Source organism: Haemaphysalis longicornis, unplaced genomic scaffold, assembly GCF_048455015.1.
Source record: "Haemaphysalis longicornis isolate Haplotype H1 unplaced genomic scaffold, Haemaphysalis longicornis Haplotype H1 scaffold_3, whole genome shotgun sequence".
In the NCBI taxonomy this organism is placed as follows: Eukaryota; Metazoa; Arthropoda; class Arachnida; order Ixodida; family Ixodidae; genus Haemaphysalis; species Haemaphysalis longicornis.
In genome coordinates this window covers 79,476,022-79,497,957 of record NW_027526335.1, presented here as the reverse complement: position 1 = coordinate 79,497,957, position 21,936 = coordinate 79,476,022, and the positions used below count along the sequence as shown (strand labels likewise).

The 21,936-nt window shown below is 47.5% G+C and overlaps 1 protein-coding gene across 1 annotated transcript in view; it reads right to left on the bottom strand.

Moving 5' to 3' along the window:
* The window catches only part of LOC144174711 (transmembrane 9 superfamily member 1-like), a 110,432-nt gene that overhangs the window by 32,149 nt on the left and 56,347 nt on the right, over positions 1-21,936 (bottom strand). Inside the window, exons 3-6 of the mRNA XM_077703534.1 lie at positions 20,168-20,249; positions 19,629-19,733; positions 15,517-15,635; positions 11,229-11,408 (exon numbers count right to left, since the gene is read on the bottom strand). Of these exons, the coding sequence (XP_077559660.1) occupies positions 11,229-11,408; positions 15,517-15,635; positions 19,629-19,733; positions 20,168-20,249 (486 nt within the window). The remainder of the gene's footprint in view (positions 1-11,228; positions 11,409-15,516; positions 15,636-19,628; positions 19,734-20,167; positions 20,250-21,936) is intronic.

Genomic DNA, 21,936 nt, shown 5'->3' with positions numbered 1-21,936 from the left:
GTGCAGATTACTTTTGTGAGTGTTTTGATCAAAGCAAGCGAAGTCCAAAGTTACCGAAGTCCCAACGTATCTCAGAAAATTGCTTTTTGTGGTGCATTTTTATTCGTAACCGCACCTGTTCATCTTAATCGCACGATTACACTTTCTTCTTTAGAAGAACTGTCAGATTGAAAAGTTGGTAATGGTTCATTCCTTTTAAACAGCGGCAAGATCACGGGCAAAAAAGAAGCGGTACACAGGAACTATATTTCTACTGAAATTGCAAGCTCCTTGTCATTTGGATCAATACATTTCCCAGCAGTGGAGGGCTGTATGCAGATTACAAAGGAAAAAAAATGTGTCACTTTCCGCAAGCAAGCCAAGACAAAAAAAATAAATAAAAATAAAATAAATAAATAAATAAAATAAAAATAAAATAAAATAAATATCCCTAAAAGTATTCGAACAACCACATTTGGGCGGTGCTCTGTATCTGACACTCTAGACCACTCGGCCACGGCGCGACAAGTGACCCCACGCCAATGCAGCGGACACAAAGCTGAGGTGTTCTGCTCGCATTCATCGACGCGCAGCGAGGCGCCACAAACTCTGAACTGCGAGTCAGCCGGTGTCCCTCCTCGGAGGGTGAAACGAGTGTGTTGTGTGTTTGTTCTTGTGCTTGTGCGTGCGTGCTTCTCCTTCCCTCTCTGAGCCGGGGACGCCGGAAAAGGAATTCGGCCCGTTTCTCCCGCTGCCCTGCAACCCCGGCGAGGTGTTGAGTTACGTTTCGCAGAACCGTGCCGCGCCTGGGTCCAGAGGCGCCACGACCACCAGTCTGCCGCTGCCAGCCCTTGAGACAGCACCACTTTTTTTACGGAGCTAACCAGAGGAAGTGTTGAAGACCAGGAAGCAGACACGGTTAAAGGAGCACCGGTTTATTATGACCTTTCAGCAGGTGATTCGGTAAAGGATGAAGATGTCACGAGCCTCGCTGCCCGTGCTGCTGCTGCTGGGCTCATTCTGTCTGCCTCGTCTTCCTTCCAACCAGATCACATTTTATAACAAGCTCCAGGCCGGCCAAATAATACGGATCTGGTTGAATAATTTCTTGGATCTGGAATGAGCTCTTTGCGGATAAGTCTGAGTGCCATAGCTAATTCGGTCGACTAGAAATGGTTCTGGCAGGCGTGCGAACTTCACGTAAACGACCTTTTCCATCTCTTCCAGGAAACATTGAGTCATTCGGCAATGTTTGTCGATGTGCGCGTTTCTGCTCAACAAGCGCGGTGTCTTCAAGGTCGAGAGGAACTGAAACTTTCCTTGGAGTCATATGGGTGGCGGGCCACTTGTGCAGGTGTTCACGCGTACGCAATCTGTTCCATCGACTGCTCAATCCATGCCCTCGATGTTTCCATCGCTCACAAATGGTTTCTGTTGACGAAGCTCCAAGCGCTAAAGCTGAGCATAAACTATCGAGGGAAGCAGTTGGGTAACGGGCAAAAAATCCCCTTTCAATTCGGCAAGCACGCTCCTTCCGGTGAAGTTCCTTGGCTAAAGAAACCCTGCTGTTTTCAGCATTCCTTCCTCGTCGAGTTAGGCGTCGAAACGTTGCACCTTTGTCGTAGATATGTTCGCCGTGTTCGAAATGGCTGATGATGTCGGTGTTTCCATCGTGCCCGGGCTTATGACGAGTCGGTCTCCTACGCAATTCTACAAGGTTACGTTCCCTGCTTTCAAACGTGATTGCAGTGAAGGCTGTTAAGTCCTCAAAATCTCCTTCGAAATGTCTTCGCTTATCTCGGAGTCTTAGGTGGCCGAGCTCCCGAAATGGTTCCGGCACGAAAACTCGCTCTTCATTTGCCACGTGTAAGTTTGTCGCCGTTCCTAATTCGGTGTCTGGCGACATAAATTTCGCGTCTTTTTGCAGTGTCTACCCAATAACCGTTTTTAGGGATGTCTCTGGTTCGTCCGTAGAGCTGGACACAGTCGTCAGTGTTTCTGTTGGGCGTTTCCAGGTTGGATCGCACAAGGAAGTAACATAACGTCCCTTGCAATGCCGACATGAAAGCTTTCTTGCATTCTTGCACTCCTTGGCGCGGTGGAAGGGCCTGGCGCAGCGAAAGCAACATCCCCTGTTAAATATCATCATCACGGCGCTTGAAGACGAAGAGCAAGAAGACTGCTCCTTCGAGCGAGCGTGTGTTACTTCTACTTCTTCATTAAACGTTCGTTATTCCATGTCGCCACTGGTCTCGCTCGTCTGAACAAATGGTGCCGTGACCAGGATTCTACCTCCACGCCCACAACAGACGTCTACCTGCGACTGAGCAGCAGAGAAGGAAACGGCAGCGGAGCAGCGGACCGACCTGGATCGCGCGACGAGACCGGAGTGGCCAGCAGAGGCATCGGAACGGCTAACAAGTAAGGCGTCATCATAAACCGCAGAGAAATGAGCAAAGAAGTGCTAACGAAGAAAAGGAAGGCGCTTCGCTGCCAGATCACGCAGCTTATCAACGCAGCCGAGCAGCAAATTAATGAAGCAGCCAGCAGAGAACAGCTACTCGCGACTCAGGCGCAGATCAAAGGGATAAGCGAAAGCCTCAAGAGTGCGAATGAGCAAATGGAGAAATATCTGACTGAAGAAACCGCCGATGCCGAATTTGAAAGAGTAATAGAGTATGACATGAAAATAACAGCAATTTTGTCTACCATCGAGTTCAGAATTAGAGAGCCTGTACAAATGGAATTAAATAGCAGCGCAAGACAGGCGGTAGCACCAAGTACCACTCAAGACGCAACGGAGCTAGTTAAACTGCCCAAGCTGGAAATGATAAAGTTTGGCGGAAGAGCTTTGGAGTGGCACCGCTTCTGGGCTCAGTATGAGTCAGCGGTTCACCTCAGACCTAATATGACCAAGGGACAAAAATTCAATTATTTGTTAGCATCTGTCACCGGAAAAGCAGCGGCTGCCATAGAAGGGCTCCAGTATTCCGCTGAGGACAATTACGATGAAGCGATAAAAATACTGCAAGAAACGTTCGGAAATCGTGAACAATCGGTGGAGCTTCACATGAGTTAGCTGTTGAACTTAGAGAAAGTGAGTTCGGCACATGAAACGGACGATCTCCGCAGGCTTGTGCAGAGAGTACAGATCAATACATTGGCATTGAAATCACTTAAGGTGGAACCCGAGAGTTACGCACCGATGTTGTTGCCAGTGTTGAAAAAAGCAATTCCACCAGAGCTATCAGTACAGTTCAAGTCGAAAGAAGCGATAACAAGCAGCTCAGAAGCGGAAGTTAACGCGGAAAACAACTCAACGGGAAAAGAGTGCGCCGAAAAAATGGACAGGCTGATGACATTCCTACGCGAACAGTTATGCTTTCGGGAAGAAACACAGCGTGAACAGGAGAAAACAGCTGCGAAACCCAAAGATAGCATCAGGCAGCTGCGCACAACTTCCAGCTTCTACAGCTCAGCGGATAGAATCTGCCTATTCTGCAAGCAGAAAACCCATGCGACTGAGGACTGTCGTAAGAGCATTCCAATGACTGAAAAGAAGGCCATTCTCACAGAGAACAGAGCATGCTTCAGGTGCACCCGGCCGAATCACACTGCACGGATCTGTAGAGCACGCGTGAACTGCAAGCAATGCAAGGGACGACATGCTACGTCTGTGTGTAGAACAGTGCGACAAGAAAAGACGGTGCAGGTTGAAGCACAGCAAGCGACGGTGACGACGTCTACTCTGCACACTACTGAAAATATACAGCATGGTTCTGTGCTTTTGCAGACGGCTGTGGCATGGATAGGGGGACACACGCCTGGCCAACATTGCCGTTTGCTGTTGGACAGCGGAAGTCAGCGGTCATTCATTGATACTGAATTGGCAAAAGAAATTGGCGCAAAAGTAATAAGACAGGAATGGCTAACAATCGGTTCATTCGGAGGAGACGAGAAAATCAAGTACATGGACGTAGTTCAAGTGACTATAGCACCACAAGACAAGCAAACAGAAACAGTAATCGAAGCTCTGAAGGTTGACGTGATTTCGCACAGTAAGCTCCCTTCTCCCAATCAGAACATCCAAGAACACATGGAACAACTGCAGCTACAAGTAGCGGATGACAGGACCAAGACGACAGTCACAGATGCGATAGGACTGCTAGTTGGATCCGATTATTATTGGGAGTTTCTTACTGGTAGAACACATCGACTTGAAAGCAAACTGATGGCAGTCGAAACGACCTTAGGTTGGGTAGTGCAAGGTCCTTCGGAGAAAAGTAAAATGAGAAGAATGGAAACCCAATCAGTCATGGTTCTGAAAGTTGAAGCTGCAGAAACAGAACTTCAACAAGACCTACAGAAATTCTGGAGCCTGGAATCAATTGGCACAACAAAACACAGTTGCAATAATACAGAAAGCGAAATAGTAGAAGAATTCCAGCGGAAGATAGAGCACCGAAAGGGTCACTATCAAGTCAGCTTGCCGTGGAAGGAGAGCGTTAATCTGGGAACCAACAACGAAAACGCCAAGAAAAGACTATTACAACTGACAAAAAGGTTAAAGACAGACAGCAACATAGGCGGAGGGCAACAGCTACGCGACGGCCAAGCGAAAACACACAGAGTAGATGTTGAAGCGGAATGGAGAAGTCGATGCCGACTCGTAAGACCTTGGTGGAAAAGATGGCATCTAGAGTACATAAAAGAAATAGGAGCGACTGTCAACAGGCCTGATGTCGTCGGGGCACACTCTAGTTTCCCGCTTTTCGGAGTTGCGCAAGCTGCAGGGGCCCGAAAGTTCGGTGACGGAAAAACCGCCTTACTTAGTGCCGGCGACCCAGTACCAAAAACCTTTACTGCGTACTGTGCATTGGATGATGCAAAGAAGAAGAAACGAAAAAAGTCGAAAAAGAAAAAGTCTGCGAAAGGAGGGAAGACATCTAAGAAGAAAAGCAACAAATCAAAGAAAAAAAGAAAGAAGTCAAACAAAAGCAAGAAATCCAAGAAAAAGAAGTCTGGAAAGAAATCTAAAAAAAGAAAATCGAAGAAACACAAGTCCAGAACGGGCAAATCGAAAAAACGCAAGAGGAAAAGTTCGAAAAGGAAGTTCGAGGAAAAATCTGAGGATGACGAGGGTAGCCTGTCTTTGTCGCCATCGTCAGCATCTGGCCCGCAGTCAGGTGTCGAAACAGTTCCGGAAAAGCAGGCTCCGTCTCCGTCCATAACCACAGCTATTACTGGAGCCACGCTAAACCACTGCGCGCAGGTGATGTGGTGCTAATTGAAGACCGGGGCCCAAGGACGTTTTAGAAAATGTGCCGAATTAAGAAAGCCTACCCTGGACGTGACGGAGTGACAAGGGCTTGCCTCCTTCGGGTGGGCAAAGCACTTCTCAGAAGATCGGCGAATCACATCTATCCGTTGGAGGGCTGGTTCAAATGACCCGCCAAAACGCAGCGCGATTCAAATTGGCCGGGCGGGAGCTTGTTAAATATCATCATCACGCCGCTTGAAGACGAAGAGCAAGAAGACTGCTCCTTCGCGCGAGCGTGTGTTACTTCTACTTCTTCATTAAACGTTCGTTGTTCCATGTCGCCACTGGTCTCGCTCGTCTGAACATCCCCGTTTTCGCAATTTGGCTTTCTTTTCTTCTAACGGAAGTTCAGCCGGGCAGTCATCTGTGCGGTGTTCGTCAGATTCACAAAAAAGACATCTATGGCGGGATATCTTGGTCGTTAGCGTGGAAGAAGAACCTTGAATGCTGTCCTTGACTTCGTTCCTGGTTGGTTCTATTTTGGCAGATGTGTCTGATCCAGTCATCATTGAAGTCATCTCCCGACTTCGTATTTCAAGGTTCAATAGGTCAAGTAGCGTTGAGACTTCGTCAGGCAGTTCCACTCGTGGTCCTCGTGTTGACGTTTGCTTTAATGTTAGCTGGTTGAATTTGAGGACGAGTTCAAAGGGCATCTTCTGCAATACCGCTGTCTTCAACATTACCCCATAGGACTGAATGTGTACACCATGATTCTCAAGCCATCTAACGTTAGTCTGTATCCGTCCATGGAGCGTCTGGAGGCCGTTCAAGTCGTTGCAGGAGGTCACTTTAGGGAGGTTCAGCAATTTTCTCATATGTTCGTCGATTAACAGGTTTCGTTTCCAAAACGCTGCTGCAGCAGTTCGATGGCCATGGGGTAGCTCTCGTTGGTTGTTGGTAATCCGCTGATTACGCCTTCCGCTTTCCCCTTCAAATAACTGCACAGGTACTTCAGTTTGTCAACGTTGGCTAGCGATGAGTTCTTATGTATCGTCAATTCGAACTGGTCCCAAAATGCAGGCCACTGAATAAATTCTCCATGAAAAGGCTGGATTTCAAGCTTGGGCAGTCTAACCTGAACTTGTTCTTGGTGTGAGGTTGGAGCCTGTATTGCACTACTCGCCGTTAAAGGGCACGCGCTTGCAAGATGCTTTTCAGCGCGGAAAATCATGCGTGTGATAGAGTACCGGTACTGTTCTACGGCTTCCAACTCATCGTCTAATTCATCATCGGGGACGGGGCCCTCTATTTCTTTGTCAATATCGTCTAAAGGAGTCTGTTTCAACTTGAGCATATTTAGCTGTTCCGTCAGCTCACCCGCCGGTAGTGGGGTAGTCTCCATTGTGGCCTTCATTTCGTTGATGATCCGTGTAGTTGAGGCCCGCATAGCACCACGCTTCCTTTTGAGACGGTCCATGATGGTACCCGGTACGCGGAGATGCCGCGCTAGCAGGTGCTGGGGCAATGCGTCGTTATTGGCCGGTGCGTCCTCTTCAATGGGTCTGCTTCATTGGTAGGGGTCTTCAACGGTGTAATCCTTCCATCCTGGTCACGGCACCAAATTGTTGAAGACCAGAAAGCAGACGCGGTTAAAGGAGCGCCGGTTTATTTTGACCTTTCAGCGAATGATTCGGTAAAGGAAGAAGATGTCACGAGCCTCACTGCCCGTACTGCTGCTGCTGGGCTCATTCCTTCTGCCTCGTCTTCCTTCCAACCAGATCACATTTTATAACAGGAAGGAACCTTTCTTTTTTCGACTTGTAACCTTTTCCTGTTTTTCATTTATCCTTAATTAAAGTTTGCCTTTTAAGCCTTCCAATGTTTACCCATCATCTTTATGGATAGCAGACGCATCGACCCCGTCGAATAGCGTACCGCGAGGCCAGAATATGAGGCTTAGCTTGTTACGTTTGGAACCTCTCTGAAAAAGTTTTTATAGTACAGCTGGCACACAAGCTGATCATTATTTGAACAGCTCTTGCCCACTAAATGTCTCTTGACTCCCCCATGAACACACGATACCCAGACACTGTGTCACTCAAGCAGATCGCGAGTCTACCTGTTGAAGAAATGGGCTCTCCGTACTTTTATTTTGCGCTTTACAATAGAAACAGCGGTTGATTTTGGTTCTTCGTTTCCTAGATTACGTTGAGTAACTCTTCTTCTGGACTTAACATGCCTCACATTTTGTACAAGCTGGCCAGCCGTGTACGCACATACAGCTTCAGTTAAGGGGGGACGCGGCTTTCAACTTCGGAAAAATGACCAAAACATCGTTTTTTTGAAACCCACATATTCGGCTTCTATGTTTCCTATTCTGTGCGTCTGCAAAGTTTTTACGCTGAAAAGCGTCGCAAAGTGGCATAAAAAAATACTTTTGTCAGGCGCGGTGACAAACTATCAGCGCAAAAGGGCGAAAAAACGGCAATTTTCGGAGCGCTCTATCTCCGCAACGGTGCCACCGGGCGCGGCCATTTTGATATGGTTAGATCGGCCGAGCGATCGTCTTTCCGGTTCCGCTCGTCTCTTGTATCTTCGTTCATTCACAAACGCACAAACGGCAGAAAAGAAACGACGCACAAACGAAGCTAGAAATAGATGCTGAAGCGCTATTGGTCCTCCGGTCGGGGCGCAGAACAGCGACTCTCCTGATTGGATGTCGCGGGCGCAACGCAAGATGGCGGCCGCCTGAGCTGCGTAGCGAGCGGATTGAGTTCATTTTCGCCGCTTCGCTTGGCCGAGTTTCTGTTCAATCTGTGGTATTCAACACGCACGTTATCGCGATGGGAATGCCAGAGATAACGAGCCAGATTACGGAAAGTTGTGTGGCTCGAAAGGCGGAGGTCATCGAACGCTTCGTGGTGCGCGTGACTCTACCATCGCCAGACCTTGGAGGGTGACGCGATGTGCGCGCTTGCGAAAGCGGTTCGTGAAGTGAACTTTTAGCTGGATTTGCGATGTTTACACGCTTAGTTATTGCTGTGTTTTGGCTGTGGGCTCGCTAGCCTTGATAAAGAAACGGTCGACGCGTCAAACGCTGCGGCGCGCACGGCATAGCCGACGCGCATTGGAGCATCACATGACTGGGCAACCGGTTACGATTGAACGCCAGTAGTTGTAATTAATGCCTGCGACGTTAGATTTAATCTTAAAAGCGACCTGACCAGCCATATCAGGTATAATCAAAGTTCGATATGTCGCGGTAAGCGTGCGCTGCGATGCGCGCGAGCCATATCGCCTTTCTTGCGCTACGTTTCCCGTGCACTTGTAATTTTCATGCAAACAGGTTTGAGTTAATAATATAGGAATAAAAATATGCTCTCTGCGTTAAAAATGTACGTTACTGTGGCAGCATTTAACAGTGATTTTTTTAGGGAAATTATTGATACCATTGCATAGGGCATACTGGCTGTGCTACGAGAAATATTGGATGCCTTGAATGTCAAAAGTGGTAAAAAAATATGCTCTTGCATTGAAGTTGGGAGTTATGCAGAATACTCTACCAAGCTTCAAAGTAGCTCATTTTCATCCTTGTGGTATGCAAACTTTTGGCAATGAACAACTGCACGTATGAGTACTAAGTTGCTGTGCCAGGCAAGATAAAACATAAAAAAAGCCAAAAATGTTCAAATTTAAGTAACAAAAATGCTTAACTTGTTGCCATGGTGACAACACTGCAAAAGGAGGTTGTCCAATGCGATACAGCCAACCAGCTAACCTACTTTGCATTGAAAGCCCATTGAAACCCATCTTCCCCTCCGTTTGGTTTGCAAAGGGGGTATGTACTCTTCACGGAGGAGCTGAAAATGATGTTTTCTGGAAAGAGAAAGGCTGTAAAAGGCACTCCAATTTCAATGCAAGGCCTTCCAGAAGCCCCATGTTCAAAAGGACATGAAAGGCTGCAACCATGGCGACTTTTGATAAGTGAAACCTATGTTGCAACTTCGGAAGCCGTTTTCTCAAAACAGTTTTTTTTTGCCACCTATGTCGCTTGTACCAGGGATTTCTTCGTGACCACTGGGTCTATTTTGATTCCGTTTCTTGCATTACATTCCTTGATGAACAGTTCAGGTCGTGACACTTTTGGTTTTCCAGATTTGTTTTTTGCGACTTTTTTATTCAAATAGTCGTTCACAATCAACATGCCTGTTGCACATTAACCTCTAAAAAAATGAAAACTAAAAAATATTGTTTTGTAAAAAATAATTCTAAAACTGTCACGACCTCGCCCATTCATTTGGGAATGCAAAGCACTTCGAACAAGTTTTCTATCGTGTTTTATAAGTCGCTCAAGCTCGGTACAAGCGGAACAGAAAGAAAATTTAATAAATAAAAAAGTTATCAAAATATTATCTTGAAATTTTGATGGTGTTATCACAGAAGCATTTCCAGTTGCTGTGCCAATTTTCATCAAAATCCACTCAGAAATAAAAAAGTTGATTTTGAAAGCCACGTCCCCCCTTAATTAAGCAAAGTCAGCTTAGCGTCGCTAGCCATGAAATACAGATCGTATACATAGCGCGTAAGTATGTACCCTTCGTTGACCTTACAAAGTTTATCATGCTCTACAAAATAACAAAATAGAGGCACACTCATCGTGGCCCCAATCTTGTTGGGGCCTACTGGCCGCCTTGGTCAACGCAACGAGAAAAAAACTCATAGGTGGACGCCATTGTTTGATGGTGATAATGATGTGGCTGGCCATCTTTACATGAGGCGCAGGCCCGGTTCGCCAAGCCGGAGCTACAACCAATCCGTATCCAGTTGAAATAGCCCGAATGTGCTCCGCTGCTGGTGCAGCGCCGTCATGTATGCGTTACGAGCAGCTGTCCCTGCCATTTTCCTTCTACCATTCTTCATAGCCAAGAGCAAAAATCATGTTTGCGTGTTCGGTCTCGAAGCCAAGTCATCCTATCTTAGTCGCCAGGTTCATGTTAAATGCAAGCGCGCGCGTCTTGCCTGCCAACGTCAGTAGCTGCTGTGCCCTGTCAGAGAACAAGATAATGGCACTGCTCCTGCCACAAGCGAGAGGGGGGCTTCCAACGGCCTAGCAGCTATCTGCAAGTAATCAGCTCGGTGGACACGCCTTGTTGTACAGCAATACGTTTTGCGCCTGCATTTCTTCACCTCCCTCCGTAATGCGTTCTTTGCATGCAGTGAAAAGACAGATAACCATTGGTATGTTTGTTATCCAAATAAACATGACGTTATTGCGCGTCACTCCTTTTTCTAAACATTATATTATGCTGCCAATGATGCGGAAACATACGGGGCTATTTTTCTGGACTTTCCGTGGTGTGTTGGGGCAGATTTTGCTTCAACAAATTTTCGCTTCAACGAAATTTTTCGCATGTCCTGTCAATTTCGTTGTAGTGGGATTTGACTGTATGTATGTATGTATGTGTGTATATATATATATATATATATATATATATATATATATATATATATATATATATATATATATATATATATATATATATATGACAGAAAACAAGGGTTGGCAGTCAAGAAAACCACGGAAAGCAAAGGGGAGGTTGTGGTGGGTCATAGAAACAGATGAAGAATTTTTTGAGTCAGAAAGAAAGTGGTGAAAAAATGCCCGCCGGGTGGGATCCGAACGACCTCCAGAATACCGGCCTAGTGCGATATATATATATATATATATATATATATGGCGATGTTTTTTTACTCTCCAAACCGCACCCTCAAAGTATTATCAAGACTGCCTTATGTAATTGAAGAAAACATGGTAGTATGTTAGCACAGACCCACTGTGGCAGCTCAGTAACTAAGGCGTTGTGCTGCTGAGCATGAAAACGCGTATTTAATCTTGCTTGTGGCAGACGTTACCCTGGTGAAGGTGAAAACCGGAAACCCAGGGTGAAAAACCTTGGTTCTTGGTCTTGGCATGAACGGGAGCGCTCACCTCCAGGGTCTGGGGGAAGAAGAACTGGTGGGCGCCCTTGGCCAGGCCGGCCTCCTCCCGCTCGGTGATGTTGGTGGGGTTCCAGCGCACCGAGTACGTGTGCGTGATGTCCAGCGGGGCCGTCAGCTCGTCCAGCAGGAGGGGCACCCCTTCCGTCACGGTCACGTTGGCCGCTATCACCTGCGCACCAGCGGTGGGCCGCACGTTGTCGCTCTTCAGGCGTACGAGCAAAACAAAAAGCTTCCCGCACTCCAGCTGATTAGGAGGTTTCATGCATGTTGAGCTAATACATTTGTTTGCCTTGGACTCAGGTATCCACAGCCGAGCACTCAATGTGCCCGCCTTACGTTAAGCTGCACAGGATGAATGAGTAGTGCCAATGGTGAACTCCCACAGCACCTCATTTGCATAAAGTGGCTGCCTCCTTAATGTAAGCCCATGTGGGCCCCGTTCGAGATAAGGTAACAACTTTAAAGCTGCTGTGTTGGATACAGTACCGCTGAGCCAGCCTCATCACTGTTAGCTTAGGCATCACCTCTTGCTTCTTCACATGTTACAGCTGTAAAGAATGGCCAATACGGCCATTACTATCTCGGTGACCTCAACTTGTGAGTGATCTCCAAACTTGTGGGATAGACAAGCAATAAACTATGATTCCACAGTACAAGATGCATCTGTAGCCCTTGCAAGTGAAGTCCTAGCGTATGCAATAGCTCTGCATCAATGCACCTGGTGACTTCCATTTTTGCCCTTGTGCAGTCTGTACGTTTCATGTTCTGCACCAATGGCTATCGGTTGCAGGGGACAATTTGAGAGAGCATGAGAAATTCCACTACAGTGGGGAAGCATCTCCAAATTCTTACCCAAACACTGCAGTATTCACCACGTAGCACTTGACCTCCTACATTCCACACATTCACTGACGTGCTGTGTCAATCAATGCCTCTTAGTCAAAACAAAGCTGCACACCCAGAAGCGCAGCAAAGGGCCAAAACGCGGGCCACGTGGCGGGCACAAAAAACTAACGAGACCATACCTTAAACGCACTCCACGTGCTTCTGGTTGGATCTCAAAAGTTGGCACCATGGTATTTGTCATACAGAATGATGTACACGTAGCTTGAAGCGATAATTGGTCCACATGTACAATCATACGTATGTCACAATGCACGGCCACCCTCACCAGGAAAAGTAAAACACCCCGCCACTACTCCTCGTAACGAAAAAATAATTACAAGGAGACCTAGCACTCCTCACAATGTACCGTATTTACACGATTGTAAGTCGACTCGAATGTAGGTCGACCCCAAAAAATTGCATCACTCTCTCTCTCTCAAAAAGGTGAGCGCCGCCTAGAAAATTGTATCACAAAGAGAAGAGCTTCCGTCAACCCATACAGCTGCTCTACCATCAATGATCGATGCTCCCAGCCTCCCACAAGAGCCGTGCACTAGCGGTATGCGCGGTAGATGTTAAAAAAGAAAAGCTTTTCTATAAGCATCCATAATAACCATGCGCCGTGGGTTGAGCGGGAAGAACACATTCGCTGCGAGATGCCATCGAAGCAAACGGCAGCGGCCACTGCCGTGCGATACCAAAACAAACAACATGGCGGCTGACGGAAGCGGCCGTGCGCGCGATTTACTTCTGAGCGACTAACCTCCCACCATCGCGTTCGGAAGTGTACTGAACAATGTGATATGATTTGGGCTACGTTAGCGCCACGCATTGAATCAAGGGATTCGCTAATGCTCATTTTGTTTATTAGAGACGAATAAAATGCTTCTTGACACGTTTTTGCCCGTGTTTAGTGCACAACAGCGTTGCGAGGGCAACTTTTGCTTCTACTGCTTTTAAGCGTTTTAAGTTCTACCTTGGTATGACGCGTGATGAGCGCGGCAGTGGGAGGAGCCTGGCGACTTGCCCCGATGGGGAGGCGCGCTCTTCATGGCGGCAGTTTGAAAGCACTCGAGACAGCCGGCTGGCACCGCCGGAGATGCTTAGGCTTGCCACGGCGGCGGATATTTGATTGGTGCTTTCCCTAGCGGCGCGGATGATGCTTTATAGTGTCGTTTTCGACCACAATATCAGCTCCTTTCCTGCACAAACGCCTTTGTTTGTGCCTTCAGTGATATCTTAAAGAGCGGTTAGAAGCGGTTGCTGGAGCTACGCGCACCTCTTCGCAGCGGGTGACGCCGCCATGTTGCCGCCGCCGATCGCGTAGCGCGCAGCATGCGTGCGCGGCAGCGTCAGCGTGGCGCATTTTCGCGAGCAGAAAACGCTCCATGCTGTTCACACTTTAGACCATAACCATGGGAACGAGGGTGCAAAGCTGTCCCCACCTCACAGAACCCCCGATTTCTCTTTTCTGTTGCCGTTACCAGCGGTAGACGGTTCGATTTCGATTCCAAGTCGACCCCCAACATTGGATTGTCAAATTTGAAAAAAGGGGTCGACCTACAATCGTGTAAATACGGTAGTCATTCTTATTATTATTATTATTATTATTATTATTATTAATGTTATTACGTATGACGCGGTTACTCCTTATGATGTAGTAAAATGAGGAGAAAAATAGTAATTCCTCTTTCCTTAAACGGGACAGTGGTGTCTGATTTGCCAAGTGGGTTTAGGTTTACAAAGTGAAAAGAAGCGTGCACACATAGGAGCCTTAAGATTACCCTCCCGTGGACAAATACCTCCACCACATATTGTGCTTATTACATTGTTCCACCAAGACCTTTAAAAAAAATTAACCCGCATATTTTTCCCCTTTCAAATTTCCCTTGCCTACTCGTTAACCAGCACACTCAAAGCCTGGTTTCAATGCTGTGTTCGCCTTCCATTCATACAGTGCAGGGGTGAGACAGCTGAATCCGATTTGGGAGCAGTTTTTGGAGCAGCGAAATCTCGATTTTGGAGCAGAAGAACCTTGATTTGGAGCAGTGAACGACATTTATTATGTCAGCTTATGTGCCTAAAAAATCAAATTTTTGGCAAATCGAGGGGGGGGGGGGGGGGGGGGGAGGAGTGCACTTTTTCATCGGTTTTGAACGTAAATAACACTGAAATAGCCTTTCGATAAAGTATGTTCTACCAGAGTCCTTGTATTCCTTGTACCAGAGGAAGCTCGCTGTCAAAGGCAGCAATAACAGCATTTCATAACACCGCAATAAGTCCGAAATTTCACTTCAGGCACGCACCGCGCGCCTCACACTCAAGGCCGAAACATGGCAAATTCGCGGGCACCGCGTTGTTTTTGATGAACTCAGTCTTCCGAGCGGCGCAACTTCCCGTAACAGATCAAACAACTAAATGTACCCACCCCCATAACCGAAACCACGGTAGAAATCTTCAAATAGCACTCTGCCTGACCTAGAGTGAACTAGCCTGAACCACGAGTAACTGCTTCGCCCGCCGATCATGTTTTCCAATGCGGCGCCCAGTGATGTCGTTCCGGAGATATGGCGCTCCAAAAATTGCCGTTTTTTCATCAGCTTGAACAAGTTTTGTCGCCTCAGTAAACATTAGTATTTTTATATAGGACTTTGCGATGGTTTTCGATGGAAAAGCTTTAAAAATGTACAGAATATAACATGTGCACCACGACATTGTCTCTTTCGAAAAAACTTTCTGGGACAATTTTATGCGTTTTTTATTGATTGATCAATAAATTAAACTTTTACAAACACCATCACCTTAGGGGTGCTGAAAAATTATGCCGTCAGAAAGCATTTTCGCCCACTGAAACTGACGGGAGCGTTCAAATCCTTGGCTCTCATACTGTTCTGGAGCAGTTTGGCGCAATTTTTCCGATTTTCAAGCTTTTGGAGCAGCCTGGCGCAGGAAAACAACTTTGTATCAAAACTGCGCAATATGCGCAGCTGTCTCACCCCTGACAGTGGGTAACATGGATGGCTACCACAGTGATCCATCAGCTGAGTGACATCTCTGCCGCAATCCAACCGACTTGCTACGTCCTGCTGCAGCCAACGGGCAAAAAAACGAGCAAAAATTTACTTCACTGCTGTTTACCCTTGACATGGTCACAAGTACGACCCCCTTCCAGTGACATGCACAGGGGATAGCAAAACTGAACCGACCGCAGCAGCATTGATTTGTGCAGCCCATAAAAAGCTGACTCCTGACAGTGCCACAAGCTGGCACTGAAGCACTTCAACCTGTTTGCCAGAGCATGATTCCACAGTGTGTGGAACGTCAGCAGCTTATCTGCAGCGCCTGTTACCGTGCAAATGAAGCGACGGAATCGCGCTTTGGGATTTCCTCACCCTTTCGTCATGGTAGGCAATGTTGAAGGTGAGATGGGTCCACAGGTACAGCTTGTGCTTGTGTGGAATCAGCGAGCCTTCTTCGAGCTGCCCTATGAAGCCCCACAGTCTCAGGCCATCTGGGAGGGACACAGGCAACAACAACAATCAGGCATATGGATCCTGTGTAAGAAGTTATCTCTAAAAGAACAAAACCGGGAAAGTACAAAAAAAAAAAAAATCTTTAAGCATAACGCAAAGTGTGAGCAGAACAGACTTGAGACGGCAGTTTGTGACATGCACTGCATCACATTTAGGAGGAGGAGGCGGAGTTACAGCAGGCAGACGCTAGGCTATCACACCCGTGGGAAGCAAAAAAAAAAAGTATTCAGGCCTGCCTCCAGAAACAAACTAAATTGCTCCTTCTGTCAGCGCGCTTGGCCAGACTCAATCACGATATTGAAGTTCACGCCACCAGCCTCACCCGGCAGGAGTGGTGAACCACCTGTGGCCGCATGGATGTGCAAACGGGAGTTGCCCAGACTTGGCGCACTTTACGTTAGATCATTGTTAGAACACGTAGTGCTGGGATGGCTGAACAATTACATGGAGTCCTGCCAACTCTTCCCTCACGCCATGCTTAGCTTCCGCTCGAAATTATCTACACAAGGCATGATTGCTTTGCCTTGAAGGGGCCATGCAGACAAAATATGAGTTTGTTTTATTCGAAAGCTTTAGTGTTTTTAATGTTTTATTGTGCCCTCAACGCTTGACCGGCAGCAAACGATGCTTTATCCATTGAGAAATTATACATTTTATGCCAACATTTCAGTTGTCTCTCTAAATCTTGAGTTTTCATGACGTCGACAATGATCTATCCAGAGCAGGGCCTTAAAACTAAAGATAGCCTGCTGACCTGGGCTGCTACCATCTCACAGACGGCCGTTTGTTTATACAGTCTAATCCCGCTACAACGAAGTCCGTTTCAACGAAATATTTCCAATTCCCCGTCAGCTAGCCAGAGAAGTCAATGCAACAAAGTCATCGCCACAACGAACTGGCTTGCTTTCGCTTCAACGAAATTTTTGATGATTTGGGCTGGGTTTGAAGAATTATTTTACAATAAAATAGGCATAGCGCCAGCTATTTGTAACTTTATACATTCAGGACGCTTAGTTTCACCGAAAACATGCGCGGTGCGCCCACACTGCCACCGAAAACGAAAACAAACTCATAGATGGACGCCGTTGTTTGATGGTGATAACGATGTGGCGGGCCGTCTTTACATGAGGTGCAAGCCAGGTTCGCCAAGCCGGAGCTATAGCCAATCCATATCCAGTTGAAATCACGCGAACATGGAGGAATTTTTCTTCCTCCATGCACGCGATTGTGCTCTGGTGCTGGCGCAGCACCATCTGTATGTGTTCCGAGCAGCTGTCCTTGCAGTTTTCCTGTTTCCTTCAACAATTCTTCAAAGTCAAAAGCAGAAATAATGTTTTAGTCTTGAACCCGCATCACCCTATCTTAGTTGCGAGCGTGCGGTTGCTTTAAATGCAAGTGCGCATGACTTGCCTGCCAAGGTCAGTTGCTGCCGTGCCTAGTCAGAGGATAAGATAACGGTGCCGTTCCTGCCTCAAGCGAGGGGGGGCTTCCAACCGCTTAGCAGCTATCTGCAAGCAATCAGCTTGGTGGAAACTCCGCCTTGTTGTACAGCAGCACGCTTTGTGCCTGCATTTCTGCATTTCTTCACCTCTCCCCTCCTCCTAAGTATTGCGCTCTTTGCGCGCTGGTACAAAAAACATAACCATTGGTATGTTTGTTATCTGAATAAACTCGACGTTACTGCGCATCACTCCTTTTTCTAAACATTGTATTATGCTGCCAATGATGCGGAAATATCCGGGGCTGTTTTTTTGCCCTTCCGTGCTGTGTTGGGGCAGATTTCGCCTCAACGAATTTTCGCTTCAGCGAAATTTTTTGCACGTCCCCTTAGTTTCGTTGTAGCGGGATTCGACTGTATTGTTTATCGTTGACTTTCATAGAGGGTGCTGTATTACCCCTGAAGTGCCAGTGTTCGCACTTTGCTTCTGGCCGGACTACTTTACTTGCCGCATTTTTATTACGGTTCATACTAACCATTTCCTAAAATGCAAGCTATGACTCGACAAACATGGTCATGTAAGTGACCGTGCCGTAATGTCAGTAGGTCAGTGTTGTGTCAGACAGCGTCCAACGGCTGTGTTAGGCAGTGTCAGCAGGCAAAGTGCCGCATTAACTGCTTCAATGTTTACATGTTCGTTAATTGTTCACCCCACAGTTCTTGCTGCTATAAGAATGCGCCCTAAATTTTAAGCGCAAATAGCTTGTTCACCAAGCTTATAAGCCCTGCCTAATTTGAGTTTGCTTTTGTCGGCACAATCCACCCGGAAACTGGGGAAGAAATGGCCATTGCACTAGCACTCTCTTTCACATCTGCCAAGATGATAGTCAGTGGCTTCAAAACAGCCCTCCAAAACTTTGCTATGGGTAGGATCTACCCAGAAGCTTGACATGCACTCCGCCAATACAGGGGTTCCCACTTTAATTAAGTCATGCCCAACTTGTATGGGTGCCTGCCCATTCGTCTCTGCCGGGAAACGAGCACACTCATGAGGCGACCTGAAGGTTTAGCTACCGGGGGCTAGTCACATATAAGGAAATAACCAATCACTACCGTTCAGGCTGCCTCAATTACCTCGTGCCACATCACCCACTGACCAGGTGGCAGTCTGTGGCATAAAGGCTTTTACAGTTCTACACATTCCCCAACCCAGCTACTCACAACTGCCTATATCCTGACTTTATCCCATTCTGCCCCTCTCCTCTTCAATCTTGGGCATAATAAGGTTTCTTCACCCACTTGATATCACTTGCCAGTCAATGCAAGGTGCACCTTAGTGCCACAGCCAGGCCATCAAGTTGGGCTGCAGTTATTTTTCTCTCTCATGCCCGTTGAGCTTTTAAGAGCAAAGCTTTACTACTTTCGTCCAGCGGTTTCGCGGAAGATGCGCAAGTTAACCTTTTGACCAGAGACACACCCCCAGCGACCCACCCCTCGAAGCGCATCGGGTGATTCGCCGGGCCCGCTGTCGCCGCTGCAGACAAGGCCCCCTTTAAGTCGTTCTGCTCACATTGCGACCGCTAAGCTAAATGGCAGCCGACCAAACTCGCAGCCTTCCACGCATGCACCGCTGGGTTGTCTGGGCCTACGTGACTCATCTTGCGCCGCGTTCGCCGAGAATGAAAGCAAGGCCGGGCCTCCTCCTGTGAGCGTTGCATGGGACCGAACGGCTTTGAGATGTGGTCGGCAATGCAGCTACATCAGAGGTTAATTAAGCAAAACCAAGACTCAACCAGGCTAAGCCAAGCTTTCGCTTTGCATATCCAAGGTTAGCTGAGCTAAGCCGCAACCATTATTTCTACAAGGGGTTCTTCCTCACCTAAGATTTTACTGGGGTGCACCAAGAGTAAAGCGGCTTGAGAAGGGCAACCATGCCTAGCTAAAGTCTACCAAATGAGCTTCACGATATCATGCGACACGCAAAACGGCTGCACACGTTCAAACAACCAAACTAAAGAGTACTGTCTCCTGGGGTTACACCAGCATGACCTGGCAGCAATATGTAGGTGTGGATTGAAACAACCGTTCAAGGTAAACAACTATAGGCATGAAAAAAAAAAGAAATAATCCCCTAATAATGCTACCAGCACTAAAGTTAAATATCAACAACGCATATGAATACTGGCATAGTTTGATGCTTACTATAATAACTTTCGACCAGTTTTAAGGGAAGCCCAGTTTGCCTGCTGTTAGGTAAATGTGAAACTTTTGTTTCAAAGAAAAGACAAGTCAACGGTTTATTTGACAAAAAAAGAATAAAGTTTTGACGGACATTCTGGACACTTTCTGGACATGCTGGCATCAAACTTTGTAACGTACATCAAAGTATATGCGAATACTCTGCAAGTTCAACATGTGCGACATTGCAACAAATGTGAAACATTTATCTTGAGAAGCTGTTCTTTTCATTCCCTAAAATTCTACGCAGATGAGCCACATGAGACACATCACAAAAGTGAAGTTATTTACATACCTAGAACAAATTCGAAGTAGTACAGGTCCTCAATGGCCTCCTTCAGCTTCTTAAACTCCTCAGCCGAGAAGTGGACCGTGCACAGCACTTTTTTGTCCACAGGAACTGCAAGAGCAAGTATGTTTGCGTGAGCATCGTCTCTCAAACAAGACAGCAGCAAAAAGGGCAGGATAGAACTATTGAACAGGAATGCTTTGTAGTAACTTCACCGTTAGGCTACAGAAACACAGACAACACAGCATGAGGACTTGCGTGCTCAATGCATCTTGTAGTGTTGTGCTTTCACGCACCAGATGGCCTTCTGAGTCATGGAACCCTCAATGGATGGATACGTGTTCACTCCCATGTGTTGCCGGAAGGTGACATGACACCTTCTGCCCCACCCCCTCGTCCTCCCGGAAAGATCGAGTTTGAGGTTTGAACATAACAGTTTTGGAATCCTATTGCAAGACAACCATGGGCACTTTCCAGCCACAGTGCACTCAAAAGTGAGAGGAAAGAATAAAGAAAAGAAACGGGGAAGTTGAGGTGAAGGGCACCTTTGAAGTTGATTGAGTACATCGACTCAGCCATCCGGTCGCCATCCAGGACCTCTCCCAGCGTGAGACTGCGATGCACAATCTGAAATAAAGCATAATAGGCAGGCACTTAACTTCTGTTTCGAGCATATGTACATGTCGCTATTTATAATACGGGAAAGCATATCGAGTCCCATACTAACTCAATATGTGTTCAAACACGACGCGGAGACGAATGTTTGACTGCGGTGTCCGCGCAGGTAAAATGAATATATCCAATACTTGAAGGTATATCGCGCACCCCCCCCCCCCCCCCCCCCCCAGAAAAAAAAGACTTTCGATTGAAAACAGACGCTCCAGTCCAATTCATTCATCGGCTTAAAAGAACGGGAGGGGAAGAAGGAGGGGAAAGCGCGTGCGAACGAAGCTCCCTGAGCGGTCAAGCATCCGGGGCGGGCATACCGTTCCGGGAAGGAACACACGAAGGCAGAAAAGGCCGCGGAGAAGTAGCGGAACAAACGCGGGTAGATAGCGCGGAAAAAGACGAGGAACCCAGCGTCCACCGCGGCGCCGCTCGCCGCACGGCCGTTCGTGGAGGCAGTCCAGAGGAGAGCGGTCAAACGACGGAGGGCGGGGCGCGGGGGACGACGTGATGGGGAGGCGTGGCCGGCGCCCCGACTCCGCCGCTCTTATCGCGCTGCCCGGAGCCCAATGCGCGGAGGAAACAATCTCAGCGCGCGGATGAGAAACTTTCTGGGCCGCGCGCTGGGTGGGAGACGGACGCAGCCGGGAGGTCCCGTTCCCGGCAAGACGTGAAAGAAACAGAGGACGGAAGGCGGTCGGCCACGGGATTGGTCCGGGGAACGGAAATTCTGCTCGTAGACAAAGGTAGCTCCACACGCTACAGGAGCAAGAAATAAACGAAAGATTTCAAGAACACTCGCTGCGATCCCTCTTCTGCGTGACTTACGACTCTGCAATAAAAACCCCTTATCCGAACAAACGTACAAGTAAGGGTTGTTCATTCGGCCTCTTATCCAAATCTCAACGCTTTGGTACTTGAAATTATACTCTCTGAGACAAAAAAAAAAGAGTAGAAAAAGAGAGAAAATCGCAAATTTTTTTCTCCCAGCCCAGCGAGTTTCCCCTTTAGCTCTTTACATGAACATGCTCAAACACCGAAACGGGAGAGAGAAATTTCTCCCCTGCCATCTGTGATCTGCTAATCATCATTTCTCATCAAGTTTAATTCAGCAAATCAAATAGGAATTATGCCCAATCCCAATTACAAACATGTTTGTTTCGCGCACTCATCATCCTTCACAGAGTAGAAGGGAATTAATTTTTTAGTTTTTGTTACGGTCAGAAAGCATTCGTCGGCCGTGGCCGCTGAAGCAGCTCGTCTGTAGCGCAAATATAAAGTGAGAAGAACTGGAATATGACGTCAAAGGAGGAGTAGGAATAAACTTTATTGCAGTATGCAATTCAGGGGCGGGTGGTGACCACTCGGCGCAGCCCGGCGGTGACTTCGGCAGCACGTTCAACCAAGGCTTTCTGGACCCCGGGGTCAGAGCCGCCCAACGCCGCCTCCCATTGATCAACAGAGGGGATTATGGGTAAGGGATTTCGTGGGCCCACCCACATAGTGTGGCAGATGGTGTCGACATCTCCGCAGTGGGGGCATAGGGGTGATAGGTACGAAGGTGTGCGCGGCACGGACAAGTATCAGTTTGAAGCAGCCGCCACAAGCGTTCTTCCCTTGTAAAAAGTGATAAGTGGGCTGGGGGGTA